General features: G+C 37.5%; 1 protein-coding gene across 1 annotated transcript in view; it reads left to right on the top strand.

Moving 5' to 3' along the window:
* Positions 1-15,280, top strand: part of ACTR3 (actin related protein 3) — a 43,016-nt gene extending 27,736 nt beyond the window's left edge. Inside the window, exons 7-11 of the mRNA XM_004711894.2 lie at positions 1,063-1,236; positions 9,584-9,676; positions 10,213-10,338; positions 12,916-12,999; positions 14,030-15,280. Coding sequence (XP_004711951.1) covers positions 1,063-1,236; positions 9,584-9,676; positions 10,213-10,338; positions 12,916-12,999; positions 14,030-14,125 — 573 coding nt within the window. The 3' untranslated portion in view covers positions 14,126-15,280. The remainder of the gene's footprint in view (positions 1-1,062; positions 1,237-9,583; positions 9,677-10,212; positions 10,339-12,915; positions 13,000-14,029) is intronic.
* The last annotated feature ends 1,893 nt before the right edge of the window (positions 15,281-17,173 follow it).

Here is a 17,173-nt window from a genome sequence, read left to right as displayed (position 1 = left end):
TCAGAGTACATTAGTATTTTTATACTAATTTTAAACTAATATACTAATTTTAAATTTTATACTAATTTTAAACATTTATACCATATGACTTCAAAATATTTTTTTAGTGAATATAACTATTTCTTCGCATAGTCAAGCAATACACTAAAGAAAAATGTAAACACTATGTAAGATACTTTAATTATAAATGATCAAAGTCTGTCAAAACACTTTGCATTACTTCCCAACTTAACAGCTCTCAGTGTGTTTGCACATAAATTATGAACAGTGAAGATTACTGTTGCAGTGCCCTTGGGAAATTGCTGAAGTTTAAAATCAAACACACGAGACAACAAAATCTGTTTCAAGCAGATGAGTGGACTGATAAATTCATTTTATTTAATGTCTTTAATGCTCATCCTCTCTTTGGAATTTCTCTTCACAAGGTTTGGAGAAAACAGAATTATAACATAATTGATATTATTTAAAATAGGTATTAATGATCTATACAAATATTAATTTGTATGGTTGTACTATTATTTGTTCTTTAGGTCTCTGTGTTTTGTGATTTTTCTCTAAAAAAATACAAAGCTTCATTATTAAACATTAAAATGTTGGAGGACATTAGATGAATGTTTTTATGAAACATGTAATACGTAGGAACCAGCTGTTTAATCATTTTATGTATCTTACATATATAATGATGAAGGAACTTTGGTGGTGTAGTGGGGTTATGCGTTGGGCTGCTAACGGCAAAGTCAGCAGTTCAAAATCATGAGCTTCTCTGCAGGAGAAAGGGAAGGCTTTCTACTCCCCTAAAGTTCAGTCTCAGAAACCACAGGGCAGTTCTACCCTGTCCTATGGGGTCACTATGAGTCAGAATTGACTCGGTAACAGCAAGGTTTTTTAGTTTTTTATTTTGTTTGTCATGATAATATTCTAACATAAAGTTATCTTCGCTAATTTCTTGATTCGTTTTCTATTGATATGTTAACATTTCATTCAAGATTACTGAAAATATGTAAACCTTTTTGACATTTCCTAAAATGAGGGGAAAATTGCCTTTTTTTTTCCTCTCCCAAGGAGCGTTATAGTTATGTCTGCCCAGATTTAGTAAAAGAATTTAACAAGTATGACACAGATGGATCAAAGTGGATTAAACAATATACTGGAATCAATGCTATTTCAAAGAAAGAATTTTCCATTGATGTGGGTTATGAGAGATTCTTGGGACCAGAAATCTTTTTTCATCCAGAGGTAAGTTTTCCTACATGGAATTGTTTTGAAATATTCAACAGAGAATATCAAGTAGAAGGTATTCAGATAGAATTAATCGCAAAGATTTTCTTTAATAGACTAGAACAGTATGGTGAGTCTATGCAATGGTGGTAGTAGTATCAGAACTTGTCTAAATTCACGGCGGGAACAATGAAGACCATCGTCAGCACAAAGCTGATGCCTTTGTGGCGGAGAGCAGACAGAGCTCCATTCCAACCTTTCACCATTGACCAGTTGTCTTCCCCACACCACCGGTGGCTGGGCTGAGTGATCTGTTGCAGTGACCCAAAGAACTCAGATCATACTTACAGCTAGTGGCTGATTAAGGCAGAGTCTGGAAATCTGCCCAAAGTGGGAAGCACATCGCACCCTTCTTCAGTGCAGGACAGCCTGTCCACGCTTGGCTGCGCAAGAGCACAAGCTCCTTTCTCCACACGCACGCACCCTTTCCTCTGTACAAGTCTTCCTTCCACCCCTCAGCACAGGCTCCTCTTAGTGCCCTCAAGACCACGTTCCTCTGAGCCTTGTAGGGATCTCACCCCTGCCACCAACACAACAACAAGGAACTCATTCCACCACAAAACCATCTTTTTCACGGGAAAAAAAGGCCTTTGTTACAACAGGTAGACACATACTACTTCCATGCATTTTTAGAAAATGGAGCTTTTCTCACTCCTCAGACTTTGGCTTACGCCGGTGGGATGAGTTGCCATCTAGTTGTGCTCAACTCTTGTGTGCCGGAGAAGGATTGTGCTTCAGAGGGCGTTCATTTATTTTGTTGTTGGAAGTATACACAGCAAAACGTACACCCACGCAGCCATTTCTATATGTGCCAAGTAACTTTGATGACCTCCCTCCACTTTTCTGACGTGTTCTCTCCTGTTACGTAAATTCACTGCCCTCTGAGGTTCCTGTCTAATCGTTCGAGGTACTGTTGTCAGTTGGCCATAGATAGTTCCCCAAATTTTGTAATGTTCTCCAAGGCATATATTTTTAAGCTAAATTACTATATGGTTTTAAGAATAGTTCATGGAATATTTGTGCTTTCAGGTTTAGAGATTATCTCAGGTCAGTATTTTTCAGGGGTTCATCCAAACTTTGGGGCTCCAGGAAGTCTGGAGTGTGAGACTTCGGGAACTATATTTCCCCCTTTCGACTGGGATCCTTCTGTGAACTCTTGGATCATGATACTTAGGAGTAGCAGCCGGGCACCATCCAGTTCTTTTGTTCTCTTGGCTGAGGAGCTGGTTGTTGAAGGAGGCAGTCAGCCACACATTCGATCTGCCTCCTATTCTTGACTCTTCTTCCTCTGTGGCTTCAGTGGAATAGAGGCTAATGATTGTGCTCTGGATGGCTGATGGCAGTCTTTTCAGACCCCGCAGACCAGTAGGTGAACTAGAGGTAGAACGGAAGTAGTCAACATGTTATTAGGCCAATTTTCTAATGTCGCAAGAACCATGACCCTAAACCTCTAAACCAAGAAAGCACATTTCATGAGATGTTTGTTTTGGGTCATTGTTTTAAATGTATCAACAATTTTTGAGTGTTCAACCCTCTTCAGTACACCACGTAGTGACAGTAATTACAGTAATTATGCAACCCTACCTTCAATCATTACAGTATCTACAGAACTATTAACCCCCCCTTTCCCTCTTTCTGGCCTCTACTAACCACAAATAAACTTTGTTGTCTATACATAGAACTGGGGTTCAAGTGGCGTCTGACCTACTCTAATGTTACAAGGGACTTGGAGGAGAAAGAATCATAAGCGTTAACCACCCAAGTCTTAATACCATGAGGTGGAGGCCAGACAAGCCTCCACTCTCCAACTACCAATTCTGATGCCAACCATTCATGCTGGGTTTGATAATTTGTTGCAATGGCCATACAAAACTGATAGACCACACCTGTCATTATAAGATTTACTAGGAAAGTACCAGGGTGCAATTCAGAATCAGACATTACTTGGGATACAGTTCTTCCAGAATAGCCTCTTGACATATGTGCCTCTCTGATTCTCAGCATTCCTCAGTGCCTTATGTCCCTTTGATCTCCACCCTGCTGAGGCAAGTGTTAGGTTTTGGTTCTGCTGACAGATGTCCAGAGGCATCATCACACTCTGCCAGCTAGTCTTGGCCTCAGGGTACTCAGCTCTAGATTTGTAGTTTAGCAAACCTAAGGCACCTGACGCTATTCCCGGGTAGAAAGCTTTCTGCCTGGAGATAATGAGCTTTCTTTCCCATGGACTGAGAGAGCCCACCACTCACTTAGGACTCTTCTGCTGCTTGCTTTTCACTGTCTTTCACTCTCTCTGGTGGTACAGCTGTTTCTGGAATTGAGGCAATTCAGCATAGGGAGCTGGGGTGCAAGGCTGGCACTCCAGTCCTTGCTCATCTTCCATGATAGCAGTGAGTTCCCCCTTTCTGGGATTGCCCATTTTAAGTCTATCAGGATGTTAAAACTAACCAATCTCCACCTCGACAGTCAACACAACCCATTTGCATAGTCCCACTAGCATAAGGGTGCCAAATACTAATATCTTGGTGGACCAAAAGCATTTCAACATTTGTATAGCCCTGCCCAGTTATGTGGTGGGATTTACAAAACCTGTGGATAACAAATCTGTCTTGGAAGACGGACGGGCAGAGTGCTCCTTAGAGGCAAGGATGGCGAAACTTCATGTGACATACTTTAGATGTGTCAGGAGAGACCACTCCCTGGAGAAGGACATCATGTTTGGAAAAGTAAAGGGGCAACAACAAAGAGGAAGACCCTCAAGGAGATCGATGACACAGTGGCTGCATCAATGGGCTCACACATAAGAACAATTGTGAAGATGGTATGGGACAGGGCCTGTTTCATTCTGTTGTGCACAAGGTTACTATGGGTCGCAACTAAGTTGATAATGCATAGGCACAATAATAGCATGGGTAGGATTTATAAAAACTGGAAGGATTTCAGCCTTCTATCTGGATTACAACTCAACCTATAAAGAAAACAAAAAATTCTAACAACTAGATCAATAGGTAACATCATGATAAATGGAGAAAGGTGTGCCTGACCCAAGCCATAGTATTTTCAGTTGCCTTATATGCATATGAAAGTTGGACATTGATTAAGGAAGACAGAAGCAGAATTGATGCATTTGAATGATGGTGGTGGTGGTGCGGATAAAGTATATTGGAAATACCATGGACTGCCAAAAGAACAAACAAATCTGTCTTGGAAGAAGTACAGCCAGAGTAGTCCTTAGAGGTAACGATGGCAACCCTGAGCTTCAACATAAGACATTGGTGAAGATGCAGGCCACCTGATGTTGTTTGTGTCTAGTGTACACAGGGTCACTGAGTTAGAACTGACTGATGGCACTTAACAATAGCAATGATATGGGCAGAAGGGTTAAGTGATCCACTTCACTGCATTATGCGTTTGCCTTTCCTTTTCATAGAAGTGAGGCTAAGTAATATTTGCCCTTTTGTGGTTCAGTTGTATCACTTAGTACCCATATTGTAGTATGTGTCAGGTCTTAATTTACCTTACTGGCTGAGTAGTGTGCTACACGTATATTTCCTTTATTCTTTCATGTGGTATAGGCATTGATGTCATGTCCACCTTTTACCTGTTGTGAATGATGGAGCAGTGAATATTGGTCTACAGGTCTCCATTTGAATCTCTGTTGGAGTTTTTTGTGTTTATTCCTAGGTGTGTAATTGCTGGGTTCTATAGTTGCTCAATTTTTAGAATTACTACCATATTATCCAATGTACTCTTTTGCAACATCCTTACCAATATTTCCTACTTAAAATTTTTTTTTTAGTAATTGTCCTTGCGCCCTGGTAACATAGTGGTTATGCACTGGGCTGCTTACTGCAAAGTCATTTCACAACCACCAGCCGCTCCTTGGAAGACTTCTTTCTACTCCCATAAAGAGTTTCAGTCTCAGAAACTCACAGGGGTAGTTCTACACTTCCCTATAGAGTCACTGGGAGTTGGTGTCAATGGCAGTGAGAGCCGAGTTGGAGTGAAGCAGTATCTCATTGTAGTTTTGATGTGTCCTGGTAGTGACATTTGAATGTTGGTGGCCATTTGAATGTCCTCTTCGCCCATCTTAAGTTCCATCGGTTTTTCAGTGGCTGATTTTTCAGAGGTACATCACTAAGCCTTTCTTCTGAAGTACTTCTGCATGGACTTGAACTTAACATAATACTTACCTAGTGGTATGTTGTCTTAGACACATGAAAACTTAAGTTGAAGAAATGGGACATTTATTGTTGCACAGTTATTTTAGCTGCTGTGTATGTAGCAGAAATGTATATTAATAGAATTAACCCACTGTTGAATCAGTTTTGACTCATGGAAACTCCACGTGTCATGAATTTTTATGGAACCAGTTGGAGAGCTCTGCCGGGTGGAGTGGAAGTTCAGCTTCTAGATGAGTAGCCAGTTGACAGCCACATGGACCAGGCACACTGCTGTTAGCAGAGCTATTAACATACAATGCCTTTCTGCTTATTCAGTATTGAGGGTGCCTATTTAAAATATTGCATAGTAAATTTTAGCAAATGCTAATTGGATGGAGTTTTCATAGTATGGGTAAAATTTTAGAAATTCAAAGATGCTGCTTTGATGTGATGTAAATCAGTGAGTGCAGAATTCTTTGGGAAAGGGTTAGAAATATGCAAATACTGCCTTCCGGAGTATGTAGGCCTAAAAGAAGGCTATAATGAGAAACAGTGTAGTTGAAATTGATCCGATGGTGGTGAATCTTGGATTTTGCTTGGTTAAAGGCTTCTATAATTTTGTAATACGACTTTTTAACTTAGCCCCCATAAACCATGTCAAATGGCACTTTTGATATCCTCAGGGGACTTAAATCTTGTTTCTTTTAAATGCTCTTTGAGTTTGGGAAAGAGGTGTCTAAAGGGGCAAGATCAGTGCCGATGGGGTCATATTTTCTAAAGCAATTTTTGTAGGACATCCCTTTCTGTCCTCAAAGAAAGAGGTGCATTGTGCTAGGAAAAAAAGGTGGGGTTTTTGCACAGATAATCGGGCTGCCCTTTGGTTCTCTTGGCCTTTATTTTCACCTTGGCACTTGCCAATCTTTGAAAATTGTCTTCCTCATTAGGAAGCCCTTGGAAATCATCCTTTGGGATTCTAAAATACAGTCAGCATGACATTCTCAGTTGTCTTGAATCCAGATCCTTTCTGAAGCTACTCTTTTGGTTGGACCCTGTTTTTGAAGGCGTCCTAACAAGAGTAAGACGAGTGTATTACTGAGAATACTTGTCTGCAGCCACCTGTTGATTGCAGAGACATGTTTAAACATGCTTTTGTGCGTGTTTGAAATGGCACCGGGCCATTAATACTTCTTGACTTACCTTTGTATATGAGTCGGCTTCAAAAATTTGTTTAAAAATTTCCATTAACTTTTCATTCCATTTTTCCCGAAATTTCTTGAAGCCCCCTTTGTCTATATGTGTTTTTGTGGTAAAATATACATAAAATGAAATTTGTCTTCCAAACGACTTCAGGTATATAATTCAGTGGTGTTAATTACATCCATAAATGTTGTATTACCGTTTTCATTTATTTCCAAAAATCTTCATCACACTACACAAATGCCTTCATAAGCAGAAATTCCCCATTCATTCACTTTTCAGTAATCTTTCTGGTAACTGATGTACTTTATGCTTATGCTTTTTTTTCTTGATAATTCATATAATTGGAATTATGTAGTATTTGCCCCCTGGCTTATTTCATTTAGCATAATGTTCATCCATGTTGTTCATTATTTAGGACTTTGTTTTTATGGTAGAATTATAATATTTCATGGTATTTGTATACTGCATTTTTTTGTTGTTGTTCATTCATCTATTGACAGACACTTGAGCTACTTCCACGGTTTGGCTGTTGTATTACTGAAGTGAACTTTGATATGTGTCTTTCTCTGCTTTTACTTCTTTTATGAAAATTCCTTGATGTGGAGTCCAAGATCATGTGAGAATTCTGTGCTTAACTTTTTGAGGGACCACTGAAATATCCGAGATGTGGTTTTCATGCTTTTGTTTTGTTTCTAAAATTTGCTTCCTATGCATAGTTTTTTCAACAAGTTGTGCTTTCTCTGCTTGTTATACCTATATTTTTCATGGTGGACACTCAATGACCTGACATTTCTTACAGGTCCACTTTTTGAAAACAAATTCATGGCCATTGAGTCAATTCCAACTCATCTATGAGACAGAGTAGAACACCCCCTGTGTGTTTCTGAACTCTTAGAAGAGGAGAAAACCCCAGCTTTCTCCCATGGAGGGTGCTTTGTGGTTAGCAGGGCACAACCCACTGTGCCACCAGGGCTCCTCCCACTTTATGAAGGGAGCACTGAGAACCTAATTGGAAATCTGAATCTAGTGGGTGGGGCTTGTTGACGGATCTTTTTCTCGGGGGAAGTTCATTAGGTCTTTTCAGGCAGTCCACTTCCCACAGAAGACTGAGAGGCTAAAGGCTGAACGCCAAAAAGAGAGGCCTGGCGTGTGTCAGTAGCATTACCTTTGCTGCCCCCCACCCCTTTTAGTGCTTTCCTGCTGCAGCTCAACATCCAGGAACCTTCTTCTCTTTCTCATGTGGTGAGAAGGAAGCAGCTGTTTGACATTGTAGAGGGAACCCGGAACTTTAACAGCCTTTGAAAGACAGACTTTGAACCAGTCTTGCTTCTTGCTCACCTTCCACCTCAATTTCAGAGCTACCGTGTGCTCTTAGGGCAGGGCGGGGGCAATTTGTGATAAGAAAGAGCTGTTTCTTGGCTTTTCCTGCTCCCGATTTAAATGTCGTCCATCTGCTGCCCAGCTTCCCCTCTAACACATTCTGTTACCATTGCTTCCTGTGCTGTTTTCGCTATACTTTGGGGATTATGCATTTTTTTAAACAAGTTCTCTTTACCATTGTTTTTAGTAAAGTTTTTTAGGAAGTGCAAAAAACAGGTGTGGTCAGTTGACCATGTTTCCATAGCATAGGTCTATATGTTTTGTGATTGTGTTACTTCCCAAATGAGAGGAAAATACTTAAAATATTCCCCCCCCCTCATAATTTTAGACACTTCTGTGTCGCAGTTCCTCTGTTTATTGCTTTGGTTGGATGAAAGTGGACATCTGAACTCTACAGTATTGAACACTAAAGTGATAGATAGTAATGGCAAATTTTCTGGGTTTTTCTTTTCGTTTTTTAGAAAATATGTGAGTGGGCTTCAAAAATTTTGTTGAAAATTGATTAAAAGATAATAGAATTTCCCTATGAACTTTTTGAAGCTCATATAGTATAGTTCAGACATGCATATAAAAATCAATGAACAAAACCCTTTATTATTTTGTATTTTCTTTGTTGTCCGACGTCTCCCTTCACCCACTTTTCTGTTGTCTGTCCCCCAGGGAGGAGGTCACATATAGATCCTTGTAATCGGTTCCCTCTTTCCAACCACTTTGTTGTATATAATAGTATAATTCATTTAAATTTTGATAACTTATTTTCAAATTTCCTTTTCCATTCATATTTTGTTTTTTGTTGTTTTGAATGAAACAACTTTTCATTTCTCATCTGCCAAAGGTAGGCAATCTGATTTGAAGGGAAAAAAAAAAATCTGAAGAGAATGCTGTATAGCACAAATATAACTACTACCTCAAATAAATGTTACTGTTTTAACATTTAGCACATTGGTTTTTTGTTTTTGGAAAGAAATAGTTTCATTTTTAAAATTGTTTTCCTTTAATCTTCTGAGATCTCTGCTGCCCCGAATTTGGTGTAAATGTGGTTCTTGTCTTTTAAAATTTTGTTTTCAAATGTCAACTACTTGCAAATATTCTACTTTAACTGATATATAAATGGCCTAACATGTGAACATTTATTCTCTGTTAATAAACTTAGTGTTAGTTTTTGTTTTTAGAAACAAGGCTGCGGTGAAAACGCTTTTTACAAAGCTCAGTTCACGTCTCAGTTCTTTTGAAGTTCTTTTAAGAAATGAAGTTAATAGTGTATATAATTTTAACTTGATGAGATTCTGCCAAATTACTCTCCAAAGTGACTGCATTGTGTACAAGAGCTCTTTTCTCACTTACCTAGACGCCGTGCATGCCTTTACATTCTTGTTACTGTGATGATGCAAACTGGTGTATGTCATCAGTATTTTACTGTACTCTTCTCAATTTTTACTAATTTAATTAGAAAGCGGGACTAGAATGGATAGCTTCTAAAAGTCCTTTTGGTGTTGAATTGAAAAAGTTGTCAGCCTGTATCATGACATGTAAGTCAATGCTGATTCAGTCTCTCTCTCTCTTAGTTTGCTAATCCAGACTTCACACAGCCTATCTCAGAAGTTGTAGATGAAGTCATTCAGAATTGTCCTATTGATGTTAGACGCCCTCTCTACAAGGTCAGTATTTATAATGCAGTTTTTATTCAGCGTCAGACTTTTAAAAAATCTCTTCTATCCATCAGTGAAGTTAAAGAACAAAACAAAATAAATACCTCTCTTAAAAGTATATAATAGGATTGTAGTACTGTTTTATATATATATATATATATATATATATATATATAAATATAATTTTTAATCATTTTATTGGGGATGCGTACACATCTTGTCACAATCCATCCATCCACCCATCCATTGTGTCAAGTACATTTGTACATTTGTTGCCATCATCATTCTCAAAACATTTGCTTTCTACTTAAGCCCTTGGTATCAGCTCCTTATTTTTCCCTCCCTTCCCTCACGCCCCCCCCCTTGATAATTTATATTATTATTATTTTGTCATATCTTACACTGTCTGATGTCGCCCTTCACCCACTTTTCTGTTGTCCATCCCCCAGGGAGGGGGAGTACTGTTATATTTTAAATTAAACAACAACAACAAAATACCTTTTTAAATGAAAACCACACTTTTGTTTTTCTCCACAAATCTATAGAATATTGTCCTCTCTGGAGGTTCCACCATGTTCAGGGACTTTGGACGTCGCTTGCAAAGAGATTTGAAAAGAACTGTAGATGCCAGGCTGAAATTAAGTGAAGAATTGAGTGGCGGTAGATTGAAGGTTGGTTTTCTTCATTATTGCTGAGGAGGTTGAAGAGTGCCTTGTTCCTTGTCGTAGGGATGGGAAATGACTTCCAGTTTTTCATACTACCGTGTATACGCGTGTATAAGCCGAGTTTTTCAGCACATTCCTAATGCAGTTTTTGTGGTAAAATTAGATCCCTCAGCTGATATTTGGGTAGGTTTTTACTTGAGTGTATATGGTAATTATCTTGCTTATTTATTCTAATCGGTTCTTGTCCATGGTATTTGTGATTTTTTTGATTCTTCTATTGGCTACATTTTGGGAAAATCTGCTTAGTTATTGCTATCAGAATTTTTGTTTGTTTTTCTTAATTTCTTTCTCACCGATAATTTGTGTATAGTAGATTCTTTACAATGCTTCCGGTGTATATTCTTTGTGAATCTCCAAAAGTGTAAGTATCACGATAGCAAGAGAAAGCAGAGCGGGGCGATGCTGATGTGACGGGGTTAAGCATGCTTTCATGGACTCCTAGCTCCCATACCGCAGCCTCAAGTTACGAAGTCAGATCAGTGGCTCACCAAGTGACCTTTGCATTACTGTGTATGGACTCGTGTATAAGCCGAGTTTTTCAGCACATTCCTAATGCAGTTTTTGTGGTAAAATTAGGTGCCTCGGCTGATATTCAGGTTGGCTTATACTCGAGTATATGCGATATGTCTTAGACCTTGGGGCTTGCTATCCAAAAAAATCAAAATTATTCATTTTAGCTCTCAAATAATCTGTTTTCTATATTTATGAGACAAATTTTAAATAAATGTGATCTCTTACCCTTGCTAAATGTGGAATATTAAAGCAAATCATTCATTCAGAAGATGTTGCTCAAGAATCACCTTGGTTTCAATTTGAAAAGTATAAGCGTTTGCTGCTTTTTTAAGGAATTGCATGACAGCTGACCTAAACTGTGATCAAGTAAACCTGTTTTTTGATGATAGGAAATTAAGTAGTGCATGCTATAATTAGGTTTTTACTAGAACACTTAGATTGACGTAAATTGATTATCTTAATAGTTTGTAAATATGTTAAGTAGATAATAAATCATTCTAGTCAAAAAGTGCATGTTTTTGTTGCAAGGCAAAATATTAATATAATGTTTGCCTTTTCATTCTAACTTTGTAAGTACATGCACACACATAACCATAAAAAATTTTAATTAGCTATTTGAAAGTAAAATTTAAATATGCTCCATTACCCATAAATATTTTAGCCTGTGATTTCTTCAAAAAACATTATAATTATCATGAAATTAATTTCTGTACAATACTGTTTTATAACTGTAGACCCAATTCAATCTGTTTCATTTTCGTCCGTTTATAGCAAAAGCGATAGGCTTGTTATATGTTTCACTTGTTAGGCTACTTCAGTTTAGAGAAATCGGTACTTTTTAAAACTTTCATGTCATTAACATTTTTGAAAGGTCCACAGGACATTGATTTTATTAAATGTTCCACACTTGGGGTTGCTTGGTGGTTCCTCGTGATTAGATCGCATTAAGCACTTTGGGGCGCAATACCACAGAGCCGTGTCCTGTTGAGTGCACTGCTCTCGGTAGATACACGCTGTGATTGGCCCCACTGCATCCCATGGTTTTCTTGCATCTTCTCTGCTCAGCCTCTGGAATCAGCTACTTTTCCTCAGAGCCTCTTTGTTCTTTCAGTGGAGAATGCTCTTAAGAAACCAGGTTGTGGATAGTAGGTATTCTCATTGCTGCCGCTCGTTACTCTTTACTCTCATTACTCTTCTCAGCACACAGCTAGAAAATAGACGGTGTGTGCGCACAACTGTATATCGTTCTCTACCGTATGGGTGAACAATTACGAATTATCCGATGCCTCTAGTTCCACACCAGCAAAGTTCCATTCTTAGTCTTCCTTACATATATGTCACTCTCTTGTCTGACAGCAAGTAAACTGAGTTTCATGACTCATTGTATCTTTTTATGTTTTGTTCAATTCCAGAGTATATGTTTCAGAATTATTAATACTACTTTGAAATAGTACTACTACCTTGATTATAATATTTGCTTAGGTTTTATCTTTAGTAGGAAGACAATATGATCAAGATTCTGTGTTTACAAGTCCCCTACTTGTACTTGTGCTCATTAAAAAAAGAACTAGTATGATCTGTTTCTGTAGTAATCCATTTTGTACCATCCACTCCCTTCTTTTACATTTTTGTTTATTTTTTTAAATTTTAGAGTGAACTATTAACATGGTTCTAAAATTCAAAATGTACACTCTGTGTACTTGGTGTTAGTCCCCTGTGGCCATGCTATTCTGTTCTCACCTCTCCACAGTGTTCCTTCCCTCTCCCATCTCGGTTAGGTCTCAGTTTTATCTTTTAATTTAGTGTAAGTATTTTTATGTATTTCTAACAACACGGTCAGCAGTTTGAAACCACCTGCTATTCCATGAGAAAAAGAGTCCCAAAACCCATAGGGACAATTCTAGGCTGACCTACTCAGTGGCCGGAAGTTTGGTTTTTGGAGTTAATTTAATGTGAAATGATAATACACAGTTATTTGAATTTACTATTCACATTGTATTCCTTTTTTAGCCAAAGCCTATCGATGTACAAGTCATTACACATCACATGCAGCGATATGCAGTCTGGTTTGGAGGGTCAATGTTGGCTTCCACGGTAAGTGGGATGAAACTTTAAAGTTGGACTTTTTATTTTAATATAGAAGAAATTCCTTCAGTACTTAGGGAATTTAGAACAGGAAGTTTCTTCTAAATTCCACCTAAATATTAAGAGTAGAAATGTTTTAAGATTGTACACATAAAAAATTAAAAAGTAGCAATCAGTTGATGATCCTATTTTTAGTTTTCTAGACATTTTTCAAGTTGAGCATTTTATACTGTGTTTAAGTTTACTTGCAGAGAAAATTATTTTAACCTTGTAGTACAGGCGTGAGCAAGCCCTGTTTTCTGTGTAAATATTTAAAGGCATTAAAGCTAAAAGTTAACTTTTTGCAGAGTGTGAATATTCTAAATCTCCTCAAATCAGAACAACTTAACAGCTTCTTTAAAAGATGTTCTACCATCATTGGTACTTTGTTCTGGTAATGCACACAGTATTCAAAGGAAGGAGCTTTTATCCGGTTTATTGACTAACTGTGTAACCTTGAGCTTTAAACAATCTAAAATCAGAAGGTGGAAAGGATACTCTTTAGTAATTGTAGTCATCTTCAGTTGTGCTGCATAGCTTAGGTGGGTTTGTACTTTTGCCTTTAGAGAAATGAGGTGATAAAGTAGACACAGAATCGTCTGGGTACAGAGGAAAGTTACCCATGACTGGGAATGGTTTCTTGGACTTTGGGTTACTCCTCTATAGGTTATTGCTCTGATGCACATTATGAGAAAGCCCCAGCAGAATAGCCTTTTAAGACTTAAGAATCACCTTCCATACCTCAAACTGTCATAGGCCCAGGGCAGAGGAGCAGGTGGTTTGGGGGCGTATGTAAGAGGGACATGAGAATGTGATCATTTCAGTTCTGATAGGGATTTATAGCTGAACTTAACTCTTGGTTACTGGAATTTCTTAAGCTTATCTGCCTTCAATGAGTATGGGCTACTAAAAAAACACTTTAGATTTAGCCTAAGAAAAGCATTGATTTTAAAAACGTATTGGAAAGGAGCAGGCTTCTGACTTCTCTCTTACCCCTCAGCCCGAGTTCTACCAAGTGTGCCACACCAAAAAGGATTATGAGGAGATCGGGCCCAGCATTTGCCGTCACAATCCAGTGTTTGGAGTCATGTCGTAAAGCTGACGTCAGCGTTACTGGGGCTAGGGAGGTGGGGAAGAGATCATCTTTCTGATTGCCTGTTTTGTCTGGAGGACTGGTTTTGAGGTTTTAAACCTGACTTGAAATAATAAGACCAAACGTAATTATACAGGAATATTTTAATAAGTGTATCATCATGCGAACGTAGAGGAAAGCCAAAATGATTAAGTGTTTTTCTTTAGATTGAATATTTGAATTTATGTGTCACAAAAGAAGTGGGTTTTAGTTCTTTCTGTGCCCTGATATTTTGTATATTATTGAATTATCCAAGATTTGATGGGATTTATCAGTATGTAGATAGCTCTATAATGTTTGAATTGTACACTTCTAAGTGTACAGTGCAAGAGCTTGTTTATATTTCATACTTTTTATACTTTGAGGAAAAAAGTCAAAGAAAAACTGTAGTATTTGAGGAAATAAAAGTGACCAAGAAAAGGATAAATTAAGAAAATAATAACCTCATGAGACTTGGCACACATACTCATGGGATTCCAGTTACTATGAATTGCTTCCACTTCCCTCCACCCTCGCCCCGTGGTTTTCTTGGCAAGTGCTTGGGAACTAAGAAGCTAGTCTCTTGGATTAACTGATGCCTGCTAGTGCTTTCTGATTACTCAGATTCTCTCTCTTCCTTTACACGAAAAAACAAGACTGTTGTTGGACCAGTATTGCAGTTCTGTAGTATCATTTCTTATTAAAACAAACAAACAAACGATAATTTGGTGATCAAAATCGGTATATTTAAAGCCTAACACTGCTCTAATAAAGGCACAAATTTCTTTTTAATACTTGTTTCAAGCTCTTCAATCTCTTTATAAGTTAACTAATAAGTCTCTTTTCTTCAAACTTCTGCAATAGTTCTTTAAAATCACAACAGTTGGTTAGCAAGTTGAATTTTTAATGTACTCTATACAAATAATTGTGAACTTTTAATATGTTGAGTGCTTTCATTTTGATAACTGGATCTCCATTTGATATTTTCATTTGTATAACTCATTTGCAGTTTGAGTTTTTTGGTTTTTTTTTTTTTAGTGCCAGTCCCTGACATATCATGGAAAGTTGATTTTCTTTGCATTTTTAAAATATCTGGATCATGAAGAAAAAGTGAAAATAAATTAAAACTGAATTACCTTTTCTAATGTTTTTTTTTTTTAAACAATGTAATTCTACTTTGTGTTTGTATATTTGATGTGATTTCTTTCTTGTTGGAATAGTGGGATCCTTTCAGACCTCTCTAATGTGTTTAGTAGAAAATTTCTTGTGGATTGAAATTGTTGCCCCTTATTTATAGAAGACTACAATGGGAGAGATTTATAGGTTTAAAAAATAATGTTTTACTGTGGTTTTGTAACATTTCATTATATTTTGGGTAAATGTTTACATAGCAGTTTATGCTCCCAGTCAGCAATTTCTACACAAATTGTTCATTTACATTGGTTACATTCTTTACAGTGAATGAATGTTATCATTTCCAATCTGATTTTTCACTTTTCATTAACCTAGTTTCTTTGCCCCTTTACATTTTCATCTTTATTCTAAAAGAATTGTTGACTATTTGATTTTCTTAGTGTCTTAGAACTTATATAGCAGTATCTGTGAACACCTGAACTCCATTATCCCTTAAAGTTACGAGATTAGAATACTTCAGGACCAGTTGGAATGCTTTTGTTTTCTGTAAAGATAGAAATCTGGGTGTAAACTTTGGGTTTCACTTAGAGTGAATCTGGATATTGAGTTTTTACTAAACAGTGGCATGACTCTGAATTGGGTTTGAGCTGACTGAAGCCTCTCCTATAGCAGTAGTTGTAGTATCAGAGTCTCCTTCTGATACTTAAATTCCATGCACATCGTCAGCAAAGCAAACAGTACCAAAGACTAGGGAAACGTAGGTTTTTTTCACTACCCCAGGATTTTCTCATCATTGTTGACTGTTTCCTTTTATTAGCAATGTCTTACATGTTTTTGTAACAATCTGTGTATTTAGAAATGTATATTGCTTCCTTCTTGTGTCAAAATGGAGGCTTACTGTTTATACTCTTCTGCACTTTGCTTTTTCAAATAGCTTTTGATACAAAACTGAATTGATAACATTGAAGATTTTTTTTCCTCTCCTAGCCCTGTCAAGTGTTACCTGTATTGTTAAAATGTGTTTCCACCAAGGATGATTGAGTAGCAAATGAATACTCTCGCGTGTTTACAGTCTCACACATGTTTATATAAAGATGTTCTTAACCGGTGAATATGAGCACGAGGGTGTCAAAAGCGAAAGCTTAAGCTTATTATCTGGGGAAATAAGTTTTGACCTTTCTTGTGTGGCTCCTGATGTCCTGTGAGTCTACTTTTAGAAAAGGGAGTTGCAGTGTAATAGAAATATCGCTCTTGTTTCCTTACATGGATCCTGCGATTTCTATGCTATTTCTTCAGTTTAGAGCAATTTTGGTTGTATGTATACTATACATTTGGTTATAGGGGGGCCCAGATGAATCAAATACACATTCAAGATGAGGTATTTGCGGTGCATTGGGAAAGCGCCAAGCTGAGACCAGCGATTACGTTTTCATTCTGGTTTTAATCATTGGTAAGGCCCTCAACTTTGACTTTAGTTTGGTTGTTGTTTTTAAAACATGAGAGGTCTATTTATGTAATCTTGGAAAAGTTATTTTACTTCTCTGACCCTGGATTCAGTTTATATATAAGGTAGAGGTGTTACACTAGATTAACAGTGCCGTTTCTATGAGTTATGTATCTAATCTAACCATTTCTATTGATTAATTTGTAATAGGAAAGATGCATCTAACGGGGGTCCTCAAACTACGGCCTGCGGGCCACATGCGGCCCACCGAGGACATTTATCTGGCCTGCTGGGTGTTTTTGCCTGTTTTGTTTTTTTACTTCAAAATAAGATATGTGCAGTGTGCACAGGAATTTGTTCATAGTTTTTTTTTTTTTAAAAACTATAGTCCGGCCCTCCAGTGGTCTGAGGGACAATGAACCGGCGCCGTTTAAAAAGTTTGAGGACCCCTGGGC

This window comes from Echinops telfairi, unplaced genomic scaffold (assembly GCF_000313985.2).
Source record: "Echinops telfairi isolate 266 unplaced genomic scaffold, ASM31398v2 ScPeMD7_15;HRSCAF=58, whole genome shotgun sequence".
NCBI classification, from domain to species: domain Eukaryota; kingdom Metazoa; phylum Chordata; class Mammalia; order Afrosoricida; family Tenrecidae; genus Echinops; species Echinops telfairi.
Note: the sequence above shows the minus strand (reverse complement) of the source record. Positions and strands in the feature narration are given on the sequence as shown.